This window comes from Mastacembelus armatus, chromosome 11 (assembly GCF_900324485.2).
Source record: "Mastacembelus armatus chromosome 11, fMasArm1.2, whole genome shotgun sequence".
NCBI classification, from domain to species: Eukaryota; Metazoa; Chordata; class Actinopteri; order Synbranchiformes; family Mastacembelidae; genus Mastacembelus; species Mastacembelus armatus.
In genome coordinates, this window is record NC_046643.1 from 10,566,549 (window position 1) to 10,583,420 (window position 16,872).

The 16,872-nt window shown below is 40.1% G+C and overlaps 2 protein-coding genes across 3 annotated transcripts in view; one reads left to right on the forward strand and one right to left on the reverse strand.

Moving 5' to 3' along the window:
- Nucleotides 1–3,387: 3,387 nt before the first annotated feature.
- abitram (actin binding transcription modulator) lies at nt 3,388–5,794 on the forward strand. The gene is made up of 6 exons (XM_026300470.1): nt 3,388–3,553; nt 3,732–3,783; nt 4,251–4,380; nt 4,492–4,568; nt 4,652–4,721; nt 4,872–5,794. The coding sequence occupies exons 1-6, from the start codon at nt 3,472–3,474 to the stop codon at nt 5,004–5,006; spliced, it is 546 nt and encodes a 181-aa protein (XP_026156255.1). The 5' UTR covers nt 3,388–3,471; the 3' UTR covers nt 5,007–5,794.
- The window catches only part of ctnnal1 (catenin (cadherin-associated protein), alpha-like 1), a 44,306-nt gene continuing 32,797 nt past the window's right edge, over nt 5,364–16,872 (reverse strand). The window contains exons 8-19 of one of the 2 annotated variants that reach the window (XM_026300468.2): nt 16,086–16,172; nt 15,612–15,770; nt 14,444–14,536; nt 12,812–12,962; nt 11,769–11,833; nt 11,633–11,683; nt 11,169–11,323; nt 10,803–10,851; nt 10,184–10,240; nt 8,701–8,820; nt 7,890–7,973; nt 5,364–7,021 (exon numbers count right to left, since the gene is read on the reverse strand). In XM_026300468.2, coding sequence (XP_026156253.1) covers nt 6,851–7,021; nt 7,890–7,973; nt 8,701–8,820; nt 10,184–10,240; nt 10,803–10,851; nt 11,169–11,323; nt 11,633–11,683; nt 11,769–11,833; nt 12,812–12,962; nt 14,444–14,536; nt 15,612–15,770; nt 16,086–16,172 — 1,242 coding nt within the window. In that variant the 3' untranslated portion in view covers nt 5,364–6,850. The remainder of the gene's footprint in view (nt 7,022–7,889; nt 7,974–8,700; nt 8,821–10,183; nt 10,241–10,802; nt 10,852–11,168; nt 11,324–11,632; nt 11,684–11,768; nt 11,834–12,811; nt 12,963–14,443; nt 14,537–15,611; nt 15,771–16,085; nt 16,173–16,872) is intronic. The other variant, XM_026300469.2, reaches the window with a different exon arrangement.

The following is a 16,872-nucleotide window of genomic DNA, read 5'->3' on the forward strand; positions in this document are numbered from 1 at the left end:
AAGCTGACAGGCACACACAGACACAGACACACACACAGACACACACACAGACACACGCACACACACACATTCTACACATTTTCTAGAACCTGTGGCCTTGCTGGAGAGTGGCCAGAAATAACAGAAGCAGCGCTGACATGATTGATGGACCCTTTGACCACTGATTACCAAGGAGAGCCCTAATAATAAATTAACATGGGACAGGATTATCAGAGCAACACCACTCCTCTCTGTGGACATGACATTTGTAAAGCTCACAGGATTTTCAAACTATGCTTGGGGGCTCTGGGTTTTGTGCTGTTACAGTGCATGTTGGCACATGCACTGTCACCAGACTGACAGTATCATGCTTTTCCATCTAAGGAAAACTAATCAATTAGGTAAACATATCCTCAAGGCTGTGACACTGTAATGGCTCAGCCCTTTCATCCATCCATCCATTATCTATACCCGCTTATTCCTTAACCAGGGTCATGGGGATCTGCTGGAGCACATCCCAGCTCTCTTTGGGTAGAAGGCAGGGGTACACCCTGGACAGGTCACCAGTCCATCACAGGGCCACATATAGACACAACCTCACACACTCACACTCACTCCTATGGGCAATTTAGAATCACCAATCAAGATGACATACATGTTTTTGGACTGTGGGAGGAAACCGACGCAAGCACACGGAGAACATGCAAACGCCACACAGAAAGGTCAGGACCTTCTTTCTGTGAGGCAACAGTGCTAACCACTCAGCCACTGTGCTGCCCTAGCCCTTTCATTAAAGCAGTAAATCTGCTCTTACTATAATCAAATTTGAGACCCAAAAGTGTCACCCTGGAGTTACACATGCCATAGTACTGAATCAAGAATGCTTTAAATATATATTTTGCAAGCATATGTCTTGATCTGTTCAATGGAAAATGCATGTGTGTGTGCCTTGTTGCTCTCCAAGAAAAAGACAGCAAGACTGCAGTATTTCTAACTGCAGCATACCTCTCTCTATTTTCCTAGACATTTATTTAATGATGAGATACTGCATATAATTCTCCCTCTGGACAATGAATTTCTGGAAGTGTTATTGATAGCTTGTCTGCATGAACCACTTAGAGGGAAAAAAAATCCTCCTTTTTGCAATAATTCTCTCCATCTGCATCACAGCAGAGGAATATCTCATTTGTCGCGCCTCCTAAAAACATAGCTAACTATGTGTTACAAACCAGGAAATCCTCAATTTTCTAGTCTGCAACTTTTCTTAGATGAGTTCAGTCCTAGTGAGAAAAAGAAACCAAAGATTTCTATAAGTCCAACAAGTCTCACTCCGATTGGTCAGAGCTGCTCCCTTTCCTTATCAGGCTCTTCTCTGGCACAGAGGACCGTCTACAGAAACAACCTGGACAGCTTCCAATTGGAGACAGAGAATGCTGGAGCCAAACACATAAACAGCAAGCCAGAGAAGAAGAGCTCCCTGCTGCAGAAGTGGCTGACGTGGAGCTACAGTACCTCATGTGTACATCTCATGCATACACACACACACAACCCCGTGCAGCTGGAGACACTTGAGATGCCTGTCTGATGGCCAGCAAGTGAACCTAGAAGTCGAGTCTTGAAGAGCTAAAGACCTCATTTTCATTCCAACAATATACAGTTGTTAAAAGGCTGGGAATGTACACAAGCTGACAGATACAGTAAAGAAAAGCAGTAATAAAACTGATACACTCATACACACTCGTGCACATACCATTCGGTATGGTTACCTGGAGAGGATGGTCAGGCCCATTTCCCTCCGATTTTGTGAAATGAGAACATTTTTTTTAGAGGATCTACTGTATACTGTATCCTCTACTGTAGACCTATTGCATATACACAAGATCTACAGTATAGTCTGTGTGACAAATCACACTGAGGTGATTTCAGGTATTGATCATCTTCTTGTTGCTTTAAAGCAGCTGTAACAGACAGTTTTCTGTAATAAACCTCAGGAAATGATCACAAGGACAAGTAGGACAAGGATGAGCTTCTTGACTGGACATGGCTCTGTCTATGGACATAATGGTTTTGTGTTTTCATGTGTTTGAATTAATTGCAGATGAACTACTGCCTACCACAGACGAAGGAGTAATGGAAAAACTCATTACAATGGGTCTTTACAGTAAAACTTTCCAAGACTTGGTAGTGGTGATACATGGAAAACTCATTGTGCCCCTAAACGTTGGCCAATTCTCTCTTGCTCCTGCGCTCTTTCTCTCAATTATTTGACCAAGATGAAGTCATCATTACTTAATCTGCCATATGCCAAAGCCATTCCCCCAAAAATGATCCCTCAGCATTGTCCACAGTGTTTAAGTAGCACATCAAGCCAGATATGTTCGGTATGTGACTGGTCTGGGTCAAAGTGGTGCTATTTGACAGATTTGGGAAGGGGAACGTTCTTTCTCTCCTGCATTCATTCCCTTTCAGACCTCTTCATTATATAATCCAGAATGAACGTATGTCAGTCTGCCATCTGCAAAAATCATTAGAGCTAAGTGGAAAAATAACATGACAGTTCAAAGTATGGAAGCTGGACACATGACTGCAGACCTGTGAGATGGCACATAACAACTAGAGTAAATTCTTTATGCTGTGGTTGTTTTTTATTGTTCACATATAATATAAATGCACTTGAGTTAAATATAAACAGGTTTAGTTGGAGAGATTTTAAAGCTATGGGTATAAGGAGCAGCATCAGGCAGAGGATCTGCATTTTTATTAACACTGATGTCATCTGAGCAGTTTGCATGTTTAGCATTCAAACATAGTGACTATACTTTATCCTGTAGTTGTTAGCGATAGTCTGACATCTTGTGGGGGATGTGAAAAACTGTTCTTACAACGTGTCCCAAGGAGTAACAGTTTACAACAGCATGAGCACAACCAGACCTGCTACAAGGTCTGCCAATGCAAACTTAGAAAAAAAAAGAATCAAGAAAATAATTAATTAAAACTTGCTTTGGGAGCTTTTTGGCTTCCTATTTCTAGTATAATTTGTAATAAAGTTATTTAGCAGTACTGTTGACCCAGAGCCCTTCTACAAGACTTTAAGCCGAGTTCTGATTAACTAGTGATCAAATGATAAGTAATCTACTTCCATAAAGGTCTGTGTGTAAGTAACTGTAAGTGAAGCAGTTATTAACCCTGTCTCTTCTGATTGACAAGTATATTTCTTATAAATAAATACGTGATGTTTGGTTCATTGCTGTACACGATAAAGATTTTATTCAATGTGCTCTTCTTTTCTAAAATGTCAAATTCATTACTTCACCCCCTACAAAAAAACACCTCCGGAACCATTTGCATCTGAAGCTACAGGATTCATTTGAAGGACGGACACAGCGCAGTGTCACACAATATCCTGCCCGTCCAAAACAGAGCAGTAGACAAATTGAAGCATTGTAGTGAGGTGGTCTTTTTGTTTTAGAGTTTGTGTCGTCAAAACGTCAGATGGACGGCACAGAGCAGAAGGACACGGAGACAAATGCTCCGTCTGTTATCGACCGATATTACACACGATGGTACAGAGTCGGTAAATAAAGTCTCACCGATATTATACTGATCTTAGCTAAGTTAGCCGTTTGGTAGCTAAGTTAGCTAACGATAAGTTAACTTAAGACTTTAGAGAGAAAGAGCACTAAGTGATTGTTTTAGCCTGCATCGTTATACTGAAAATATCACCAATATGTCACTTGTATTGTTTTATTTAGATATGAAAGGGAAACCGTGTGAGGACCATTGCATCCTGCAGCATTCAAACAGGTAAGTTTGGTGATAATTAGTCGTGTTGATAATAAGGTATAACGAGAGATCATTAATGTAAAGATGGCTGTCATGAAATGTAATCTCCTGAGCTTTATGTTTCATTTCTTTACCTTATATGGAGGCCCAGGGGTGCAAAAACACAAAAACATTTTGCAAAAGATAAAACACTTTCCATTTCACAAAACACTTAACATTTCACTAAACTCCGAATTGACTTGGGTCTTGTCCCATCACAAATAAGAACTGTTGTCCTTCCTTTACTATAATTTAAAAATGTCGTGCTTTGTGAAGTGTCGTCTTTTATCTTTTGCTGTAACACTTCCAAAGTGTTAATGTTTGCACCTTAGGGCCAGTAGTATTTAAATGTTTTGTGTCCCGTTGTTTTAACAGGATTTAATCCACAGTGAGTGTGTCTTACACACACTGACACTTATAACCTTCTGTTTTCTGTTTGGTCTGAACAGAATATGTGTCGTCACGTTAGCAGAGACTCACCCGATCCTTCAGAATGGACGTGCGATCAAAAGCATCAATTACCAGATCAGTAATGGCTGCAGTCGGCTGAACAATAAAGTTTCTGGAAAGTCCAAGCGGGTAAAGTCATAACATTGCAGCTGGTTTAGTGTATGAATTAGTACTTGTGTATCTAGGCTTCACACCTTTTCATTAAGCTAGCTCAGTTTTGTTTGTTTTTTCCCATTACAGGGTGGTCAGTTTCTCACTGATTTCGCACCTCTGTGTAGGATAACATGCACAGATGAAACTGAATACACTATTTATAGGTGAGGCAACAATTTTGCTTTTTAATAAGTCCATTCCACATGCTTGTATGTCCCGGTCACTAACAGAAATGTCGTCTTTTCAGCTGTATCCGTGGGCGTCTTCTTGAGGTCAATGAGAATATTTTAGAAACACCTCACCTATTGTTAGAAAAGGTAAATATATATGTTTATGTTTGACCATCTGTAAATTCATTGATTCAAAATGTCCACATTTTTAATGCTATTCACATTTTTAAAACATGTTTTTAAAAATATTTAACATATTTCAATAGGACTTTTTTTTGTCACATTTGTCATCAACAGCCATCCACTGAGGGATACATCGCTGTTATCCTGCCAAAATTCGAGGAGAGCAAAAGCATAACTGAGAATCTTTTGAGCAGAGAGGAGTTTGACAGTGTTGTTTCTAAAAGGATTGCTGCATCACAACCTTCTTGACAGGAGTCCATTTTCCTTTTTAAGCCCAAACTGCTTTGGAAAAGCTTCTCTTCCTATAAATTCCATCAGGTTGGGTAAAAACTGTGGACTCTATATGGAGAGTGATGTTAAAGTGTGGTCACTTCTAAAGGACTTTCACATGTAAAGCAAAGAGTGGCAGACTGCTCAGTACAGTGCCTCTAAATGAGTGATTTTCATTGTTAAAAGAATTTTGATGTTTGAGGAAGCACTCATCTTTTGAAGTGTTTTATTTATTATTTGGAATACGTGACAAATTATTTGAATTCTGGAGTTAAATACTCAGAATATATAGTTTGAAGTATTTTTGTTAAAAAAAAAAAAATTAAAAACCACCAATGATTTAAGAAAAATATTGTTTATTTTGTCACTTTTAACTTTTCAATTGTCAAAAGAATAGATGGTCCAAAACTAGATCTATGATTTCTTCACATCTGTAGAGCCTCTACAATACCCAGCATCCTTAGCTGTTCTCAAGACTGTACAAAGCATCACTAAAGTTTAAACATATGTTATTCGTTTCAGTTATTAGCATATCCTCTCATACAGTACCAAAATCATTACCATAGGATAGATACTTTGTATATATCTACGATTCAAGTACCATACCATACATAGAATATACTAGGCAGCTTCACAATGATAGTCTTCATAACCAGTACGCTTCAAGGTTCCATTTGACGCAGGTGCTGTTATCTTACATTTCTGAGGAAAAAAAAGTCAAAAGTATAACAGTATACACAGAATATGGTTTCATAATACTCAGGACGTTATGATGTAAGGTCCTGACTTCCCAAAAGAATCTGAGTGAAAAAAAGATTCACTAACAGTTGATGTTTTGGAGAAACCAGGCCCAAATAAAAATTAATCTCCAGTAATTAACACTGAAAGAATAAGAGCTTTATATTTCATACTAGTAGCAAGCTGAAGATCACAGCATCTTAATGAGGACCAGTGTTTTTGGCATAAAATTGTGATTTTTGCATTTTGTTCCAAACATGGCACATATGTTCCATAGTAAATGTTATGGAAATTAGCAGTAGATATTAATCACATGATGTGGCTGACTTTTAAAATACTTATCCTTACTTATGACATACTGACTACAGTGCCAGTGATCAAGGACAGAATGTACCACTATAGTTAGCATTACATAACTGTTAACATTACAAGCCTATGACACATTGACCAGAGGAGACAAACACAAGGATTTGGTGATGATGGCATCATGCATTGTGGGTTTAGAGTGATTTCACAGTCTTTTTCTCATTTGGCTAACATGTGCAAGACATTTACAGTACACCACAAAGCAAACAGGCTTGTTACACAGAGGCACGTAGTGAAGACAGATGTATGGCTGAGCTGAGTACTGAGTGGAGTTTTTTTTTTTTTTTCCTGATTCATGATCAGTTTATCAACTCAATGGCCAGAGCAGCCATAAGAATGACTCTAAAATCAGTTTGTGCCAAGCCCCACTCTGGGGACGCTCACTGCTAAGGGCAACATCTGACTGTTGGCTGATTGTCTCCATCTTGTGGGCTGGGGTGAAACTGGTGCTTCAGGTAAAACTGCCCCTGAGCGCACAGACCTTGAATCTGCCTTTTTCGTCTGTAAGTCATATAATTGATCATTCAGACAGCACATATAAACTCTTAACAGACCCAATGCAACCATCTTCACCGCATGGCTCTGGTCCACACTATGGTGGGTGCATGAAGATGAGGGGAGTAAAGAAAATATTCTGGATTGCATGTACTCCAGAAAGGTCAGGTTGGCTATGTGCTGCTCTAAAGAAGAGTGGACAAAGGAGGTGCTTAATTTCTAGATTATTTGCTCTCCAGTAGGTTGAGACCGGCCATGTGCTTCTCCAAGGATTTGACACCAAACCCATTGCTGTTTTTGCTGTTATGAGCGCCGTCCTCTTTGGCCGGTGTGGATGCATCCTGCCTTTCTCTCCAGTCTTGCGGAGAACCCAAGCTACTCCTCTCAGACTTACACTAGCGATGGGCACAAAAGGAGCAGAAAAGTGAAATGTGAAAACTTGTTATTAAGACAGACTTTCATAACAATAAACACATGTAAAGACGCTATATGTCTGAGTAATGTTTTTGAACGTCAAAGAGGTTGTAAAGAACTCTCACCAGCCAGCTGCTGAACACTGCACTTCCCCTTATCTCTATGGAATATGTCTCTCTTTTTTTTGTTGTACAGCCCACAACATTTAAGTGTTTGGTTTACTCTCACTTCTCTGACTGGTGATATTTTAAGACACAGCAGGCAGCTGTTTTCAGCGAAAAACCTGCTTAGCAAGCAGACACAACTGGAGTCTAGTTGATGCACTCAGAGGATTTAGCAGCTAAAGAGTCAGGTATTTCCATAAACAGTGGCAAGAAAAAAATATGTGAACTCCTTGGAATTAACTCATTTTCTGCATCTAAGTCACAACAATATACAAACACAATGTGCCTAAGCTGATAACACACAATTCAACTTTCAAAGTGGTGAAAGAAAAAGTAAGTGATCCCATAGGCTAATTTCTTCAATGTAAGTTTATTGGAGTCAGTAGTTTGCACACAGATCACATTTAATGGTAAATTAATTAAGAAAAACACTTAATTCCAAGGGGGTCACATAGTTTTTTTTTTTTTTTTTTGCCATTATAGCAGTTGAAAGAGACCGAAAACAGCTAAGAGAAAATTTTGAACATATATTTCCCAGGTGGCCATGACATGACTCCAATTGCATGCTAATGTAGTTTCAAACGTCTTGGATGTAGAAGTAGGTAACTCTTCATAGATTTGCCACTTTAACTTACACCCTCCTGTTCCAGTTATTCAGCCATAAGTCTTGTTCAATGGGCATTACCTTTCTGTTGAGCTTGTTACACAACGGAAGGAGGGAGAGGACCACAGCCAAAATGCCTCTGGTTGTCTGAATGGATGAGTCCACCTAGAAATAAAGAAAGAAAATGATACATCAACACTTTAAGATTAGATAACACAGATACACATTGGATACAAATGCTCATGCACAACCCAGCAGCCAATCAAACACACACATGCACACCACCATCTAAATCACCTTTGGCATTTCATTTTTTTAAACATTTTTCCACCAATCCTGTGCCAACCCCTGACAAACATACGCTGTCCTGTTAGCGACGAAGCGCTAACGTGAACATCAAGATAAAGAGACAGAGAAACAGGAGTCAATACATATCAAAGAGATGCTCATTAATCAGCAGAGGACACACCATTCTTCATCCCATCCTTCAGAGTCCAACCTTTTATTGCAGGGTGACCTGAGGCGACTCATCTCTGCTCAAGATGCTCATTAATTCCTCATAGACATTCATTAATCTGGTGCCCTGTGTTAGATAATGGTGTTACTTGCATATCACATTAGTCATGCTCTATTGTGTGTTCCTTCCTAGAGTGATGCCTGTCTGTTGTTAGGGATGTAGTTTGACACTGTCAAGCTGATTGCACCTTTAACCTAGAGTGAGTTTGTCCTGCGAGCTCTGTGTGACATTACTATTTTTTTTTTTTGTGGATCAAAAAGGAACAGTCTCGATGCAAAAACAACTCACTGATTATTTTTCTATAGCGACCGTAGACAAATAAAAACAGATGCAAAGAGGGACACACACATGCACACACAGACGTAGTAATGGTACCTTCTGGAAGGTGGCAGTCTTGCCCTGTGCAGGAGTCTTGGCCCCCATCTGCAGCTGTTGGCATAATGCCACCAGTTTCTCCATCTCTGTCATCACCACAGACTTTTCCTCATCAACCAGCTGGAACAGAGAACGACACATAAAGAGGGGGAGACGTCTTTGAGGACTGTACCAGATTTACACTGCTATTGGTTAAACATAAATCAAGCATCGCAAGAAAAAAAAAAAAGAAAAAAGGATAAAACAAATTAAAATTTTGTTGCTTGATGTAATTTATCGCCAACAGCCAGCTCGTGATCTACTGCTTAAATCTGTTATCCAGCTGAGTTAATCCCCAGAGCTCAGTCATGCATGTCATCAGTCTCCTTCAGTTACATGTGTGCACAAATAGCCTAAAAACACAAACTTTCTTTATTCGGGGGAAATACCATGACTGACAAAAGTACACAAAGCCTGTTCAACCTCAATTAAAAACTCTTAAGCTCATTTGCATAAGTAGCTTCATAATTTTCGGCGAAGGCAACACAGGTGTGCTCCAAGCGTGTTGGATGGCAAAGAACTATGGAGGAGGAGGGTGAGACAGGAGGACTCCATTAGCACCGGTTTGTTTGAGGTAATTAATCAGAAAGCATGAGGCAAGTTGAAGAGCCCATCCTCCTTCTTCTGAATTAGTCCTGGGCGGTCGCAGTAAACTCCACTCCCCCACTCTTTTTCCCTTCACACACACACACACACACACACACACACACACAATCACACACACACACAATCACACGAACATACACGCCCACATACACAGCAGTGACAAATGCCAGTCGTTAATGGCTGTCAAAAATAGCCGTTTAATTAAACTTGGAGGACCTGGGAAAGAAGTTAGTGGAAGGTAAAGGGAAGGAAGGCATCGAGGCTACATTTGTTTGTTGGATCCCAACTGAAGGGGGAAAAAAAAAAATCACAGGGAAAGTGTGTGACAGCCTTAATTTCCTGCTCTCGCTGTCTGATTTATAAGGTGGATCTGGCACCGTGACATGCCAGAATGGGTGATATGGGTTTGTATGTGTGTGAGAGGTGTAACAAAGGTGGGGGCACAGGTGTCAGTGTGTGTATGTGTCTGCATACAAATGGGTTAACACCTGAAGCTGTTCAAAATAAAAGAAAGTTTATTTTCTCTTTGGCTTTATCTGTTACTTATTGCTGACGTCTACAGCTTTCTACCAATATACTGTAATCAGATCCCAGTAGAAGGAGCAGTATAGTAATGCATACAAATAAGTATATATATATATATATATATATATTGTTTATTTTTAATATTCCATCGCACTAATTTTGTTGCTGTATCTTCTTTGTCTTATACAATGTTCATTCATTTATTTTTTTTCTAAATGCTTAATGTGCAAAGTGCACAATGATTTGGTATTCAGCCTTTAACTGCGTGGGTGTCTACATTCAAGGAAGAGAGATTTATTGCATTAGTATATACCTGAGTGGAAAAAGTGCGGAGAGATGAGCACAGCTGGAGCCCCTCTTCAGAAAGAACCTTAAGAGTGAGTCAGAAAATAGACAAAAATCAAAAAAAATGCAAGAAAACAATGTGATTCTTTTAACCTCCACCAGGAAGACGTTCACTAATAAAAAGCCATAGTCAGTAAATGTTGCAGGATCTTGCTCTTTCTTAGCAGTACGCTTTCCCACGTCTTCCCCTTCTTGTCCCTTTTCCTCTCTTACAGTTTCTCTCCTGCTTACTGCAAATGAAATTAATATCGGCTGACATTTTGGGCCCTGATTCTACAAATTGATCCCAATTTAATAAGATTCCTCCCTTTTGTTTTTTTTTTTTTTTTTAATCACTGGATGTATCCAAGGTGGCCAGGAACATGCTGCACTTTTTTTACATCACCTGATGAGTTCTTGTCTTACCCTGTCAGACCTGCGAGATGGAAGGTAATAAAGGGAACCTTACATTTACCAACCTATTGATCTATCAGCCACAGAAAGTCTTTGGTTTAGTGCAACAACAGATGCTTTCATTTCCAACTTTAATAGGGCAGGAGGAAAACAGAAAACGAGAAGGAGAAATTAGCAGATACAGATGTTCATACCTCAGCTTGATGAAAAAGATCTAGGGTTGTTTTCAGCAGCCCCTCCCCTCTGGAGAATCAATATCGGAAACACAGAAAATGAGGAAGGGAAATATGATGAGAAAAATGGATGAGCACAAAATGCATCCACAGCTATCAACCAAAACGGCAACTTAGATTACGGGCAACGATTTTATTGTCAGAATGACTCATAGTCACATCAACTTTGTCACTGCGTCTAACCATGCTCGAGAATCTCATTAACACTAAGCTTCTGTGGACTCGTGGACGTTTAAGAGGCTTTACAGAGTTGAGTTCTGAAATGACTGTAGTTGTTCAGCAAGCTGCAGATATAGCTCTGTGTAGTGTTTAGTAGCGGTGGGCTACCTGGTGAACAGGTACATGTTGTAGGCCATACTGGCTAGGCTCTGGCTCTGACGGACAATGTCATGTTCTTGATCCTCCCACTTTTCCAACTCGGTGTCCACGTCTGATGACAGCAGACGGAGCTCCAGACCCAGCTTGGCTATGCTGGTCTGTTCCTGCACACACACGCACACACACACACACATGGATCATGGATGTCATTTTAGAAATGTATATTAACAAACATGTTTTTTTTTCTCTTTGTTAACACACTCAAATGTTCTATAATAAGCACAATTCTGCTTCCTGTGGTGGTGCAGGACATGAAAAATTGCTGGCCTGCAAAAATGCAGCCTATTACCATACGAACATCATTAATCCTTCAAGCCAGCGATGCAAAGTTTGCTGAAGATTAATATGCTGCTGCCAGAACAGGGTGCAAGATGTGACATGATGTATTGTGCCAAGTTCATGGTATATACTACCTCTGCATCCAACTTGACAGCCTTGGCAGTCTTCAAGTTAGCCGAGTGTTTCTGTGGGGAACGACAACTGCATTGATCACAGGATCACAAACCATTGTATCATTGGAGTTTTCATGAGGATGGATGTGAGACTCACCCCGGGTCTGGGAAGTGACAAATAAGGTCTTTTGTCTCCTGGGAATAGAGAGTTAATGTGTTCATCTGAGGCCACAAGTTAAAAAAAAAAACAAAAAAAAAAACAGACATGAAATAACGTCTTACATGATTTAATAATATCTGAATCATTTAGAGAAAATAATATAACTGCTGTTGTTACAGCATTTATTTTTGAGTAATGTGTGTAGATATTCAGCTGTTTTTCAACAATTAGGGTGGGAATTATGGCTATTCAGTAATTCTGGTAATAAAATACTTTATCTTTCAGCAATGTCCATTTTTATCTCTTAGCATAAATACAAACAACACGGTTCATTGCAATCGACTATGGGGGCTGATTAGATTAACACAACACAGCAGCTCGCTCTATGGTGTCTGTAACATTTTAACACAGTATTTTGGTTTTGTGGCAAGATGATGGATGTGATCCTTTCACCCACTGAGCTACACTTCAAAATATTTACTGCACTTTATGTGAGAGTCACAATCTGGAAAGCAACCATGTCTCGAAAATATGCCAAAACATTGTTCCCGTGTTTTAGAGATTCCTCAGTAGTCGAAAGCCCAGGGTTGGTAGCTGTTAGATCCAGCACTTCCTGATAAAAAAAATACATCTATCTGTCTGCAGTATATGCAGCCACATAGGCCTAAGTATCTACATGTTTGAACAGTTTAGATAACTGGCACAATAATGTGTAGAGAGGAAGAAAGGAGGAGGAATACATGAGTCCAATGGTATTGACATTTCTTTCACGAAATGATTCCCACAGCCTGTGATGATTAATTTTATAATGTATGTTCTCACTACTTGCTTTGCATCAACTTTTAACTGTAATAAAAATTTTTATTGAAGTGTTCAGGGTTAAAAATGAGTCACCAAGGTTTTAAAGCAGTTTTTTAAAATCTGATTCTTTCAGTCAAAAAACTGTTTACTTATGTTTGCTCCTGCTTGTGATCTGTCTGTCCCGCCCCCACCAAACCAGCCAAATGCACACAAGTACCATTAACTGGACAAAAACGTACCTCGCTTCCCTTCGAAGACATCATTGATCTCTCTCAGCAGCATAGCCATGTCACAGAGCTGTGACTCCCATGCCTCGCAGAACACCTCCAGGTTCTCCTTAGCGATCTTACTAGATGGGTGGAGGGCCAGTGTCTGGGCTGCCGAGATGATCTGAGTGTGAAGAATTGTGACGGGAGAGAAGGAACCATTAATTGACGTTTGTATAAAACCAGAGACAAAAATTACAAAGGGCAAAAAACCAAATGTGGTGTAATTCTCAGGCTTGGGTGATTTCCAGTTCAATCAGTTTCAACTAATGGACCAAATGTAAAACATCTAAAAACTAGACAAAAACTAAACCCAAGTCATTAATAAGTAGGAACTAAACTTATCTTGATGCACAGGACCTGAAGAGGTAACTTAAATGTTATACATAACAATATTTTTAGAGTTATAAAGAAGTACTACCTGTGGGAGTAATAACAACAAGACCACTATATAAAACTATATAACAGTACAAAGATAAAATAATGGAACTAATATGAGCAATGTTAAAGCTTGTTTACATCTGTAACAGGAGTAAAAATAGTTTAGATTTTCAATTACTGCAACTAGTCACACAAAACGTCGACTGCATTAAGAAAAACTTTGCTAACGTTTACAAAATTATATGGTTGAAAGAATTAACCACTGGGCCTTTAAGGTCTGTCATTAACCTTTAACATTTCTTTTATGTTTTACAAAATAAAGGGACCTGCCATGCTCAGTGACTCACTGTGTGCGGAACGGAGCTCAAGCTTGCACAATGTTTGACACCTGGCTGGATCGTGGATATTATAGTCTGTTTCATAACTCATTGTATCAGCAGTCATACCTTTTTTCTAGACTCAAAAGAAATATACTTTTATATACCTGAATTTGACAAATAGAATTTAAAATAACATGCACAATAAGTGTGCAATACTCATACACACACACACACGCCCACACACACACACACACGCACACACACACACACACACACACACATGCCTATCCCCTAAAGTGTAGTATTTAATAGCCAATTACCCCCTGGGCCATCCCTCTATTACTTTGGGTAGACGCAGAGTGATATCACTACCACCACCCTGTACTGCAGTGTTATTGATTGGTTGACCTTTGAACTTAGGAGGCGAGTCATTACTGCAGAGTCATGCGGGGCCTGACATCAGTGCCCCAGGACAGGAACATTCTACATTGCTGGATAATTACTGGCATTGATGGTTTCCAAGAACAAACATAATTAGATTGGGGATAGGGGGACTAGGTGGACAGCATGTTCTCAGCCATCTTGAAGGAATGGCAGGTGTAGGAGGTAGTCATAGGAGACCTGAGGTAATTTGTCTATTTTCCCTCCCCTCTGCGTCGAAGTAGAATATTACAGAGGTTTGATTTCACTCGCTCAACACTGTGAGACCTGTTTGACTTTAATGACTTACAATAAAAGGGCTGAACTGAACAAGATGGGTCTTAAGTTTCATTAAACTTTTATGTCTTTCTATATTTCTCCGCTTTCCCTTGTTTGCCGCCATTTGCACATCAGGTGAATGGGGCATGATTTTAAGAGGTGCCTGAAAACAACAATCCATACAGAAGAAGTTTTTGAGGATTACCTGCGGACCAATGACATGGAAGGTCTCCTCAGCGTGTATACAGGTAATTTCTAGTGGCTCCGTCCCTGAAACGTGGCACAACAGCCGACATGTCTGGAGTGAAAAAGAGGAAAATTTTATATTAATGTAACACTCGATGACTGAAATCACAATCGTAAATACATTACAGTCAATCCATCCATCCATCCATCCATCCATTATCCATACCTGCTTATTTCTTAACCAGGGTCACAGGGATCTGCTGGAGCCTATCCCAGCTCTCTTTGGGTGAAAGGCAGGGGTACACCCTGGACAGGTCACCAGTCCATCACAGGGCCACATAGAGACAAACAACCTCACACACTCACACTCACTCCTATGGGCAATTTAGAGTCACCAATCAACCTGACATACATGTTTTTGGACTGTGGGAGGAAACCAGAGTACCTGGAGAAAACCCACACAAGCACAGGGAGAACATGCAAACTCCACACAGAAAGGCCGGGTTGCAAACCCAGGACCTTCTTGCTGTGAGGCAACAGTGCTAACCACTCATCCACCATGCTGCCCTACAGTCAATCCTAAGACCTGAATTTTATGTATTTAGAAGTTGCAGAATATGTCTGTCCTTTTTCCAGTTACTTGAATTTCATTGCATCTTTGAGAAAAGTTTTCATACTGAAACACTTTTTGTTCACCTAAAAAAAATAAATAAAACAGTCCTAAGAAGCTCTTCATATTTTCTAAGACTACCTTTACCCACACACATTGTGAATGTTTTTCAATCCATACTGTACATTCTGCTTGTTAGGGCCACTAGCAATGACATGACAAAGCCTGCAAGACATTTCTCTGCTCAGCATTTACATAACAAAGCTACATGGCTTTCATTTGGGATTTAAAGTGTACTCTACATTTTCATTCATTACCAACAGTCTGTGTTTGCTCACATAAACAAATGGGCTTCAGGATGCTGGTAGCACAGGAATTTCAATGTGTCTTCAACAACTTTAACTGGTGGCATATTTTTTCATGTAATAAGAAGGATGACTGATAAGTATAGACATACATGAAACTAAACTAAACTGCTCTATAGATATTTATAGTGTATTTTTGACCTTCTACAGGGCGGCACTACCACCAAATCTCTCCCAGCCTCCCTGCTCCCTTTGCCCCTGTCTCTGCCTACCTCCACCAGCTGTTCCTTCTGCTCGGTGAGCGTGCGCGAATACTCCGCCACTGCCTCCAGGTTTCCCTCTGCGCCTGCAGCCTTGAGAGCACGCAGAGGCAACTGCTCCCCGTGAACTTTGAGCAAGTCTGAGGCACGACCGACTGCCACCTTATGGAGCTGGAGGAGAAAGGAAAGAACCAAAGATGAAAAGTAAAGTAAAAAGAAGAGAACAAAAGATGAGTGAGAGGCAGGAATTAGGGTGGATTCGAGGAGGCAGAAAAAAGGAAGAGCAGAAGTGACTGTGACATACCGGAGTTGACAGAAAGATGGCAGGTGAGTTGAAGAGTGATGTGAAAAGAGAAATGTGGGAAACCAGCTACTGAGGCAGAATAGCAAGTGAGAGACATCCAAGTCATGTCTGTCTGTTTCTGTAACTGAGTACATCCATTCACACTCAGAGAACAGAGAGAGCGGAGACAGACTGCTGCTCACCTCACGTTTGAGATCACTGACACTCTGGCATGTCTTCAGGATGGCCACCTCCATGCTCTCTGTGGCCTCTTTGGCATGAGCAGACTGCTGCTCCGGTGAGACAGAGAGAGGTAGGAATACAACATGAAACCCAACGCACTCACAAGCCTACATGCAAACTTGCATTGTTACCAGGAAAACAATATATTCCAAAAAAAGGCCAGGATGGAAAATTTAATAGCAAACATTTTGACTTTCCAAATACATGCGTGACCTATGATGTTATTATTTAAATATTGCATGAGAATTTTCCAAATTTCAGACTAGGTGAAATAAAAGTGCAGCCAAAACAAATACATATTCAGCTAAAGTTAAACCACAACAGTCATCAAGAACACAAATTGGACTGGACAGAACCCCAAAGATTATTTGCACATTCAGATGCTTTCTTTGCCATTTCAAAACACCGGAGTGCTCTGGTCTTTTCAGTTCTCCTGATGACCTTCAATTGCAAATGCTAGATGAATCACTACTGTTCAATTATGTGGCGGCAGACTTTCTATGTGTTCTGAACACACTGAAAAAGAAACTTATCAATGAGAAACTGCAACATAATGACTTGTGTTTCATAAGTCCATCAATTTTGAAGACCAAGAAATCTCTGCTGAATGGCAGGAAGACAAGGAACACCACGTGATGTTTCTTTCAGCTGAACGAGCTTTAGTAAAAACTGCTATTCAGGTGGGTTATTATCATAAGTTGTTCCAGGAGAGATGTGTGAAAAGAAAGTGAGTAGGCAAAGTGAATG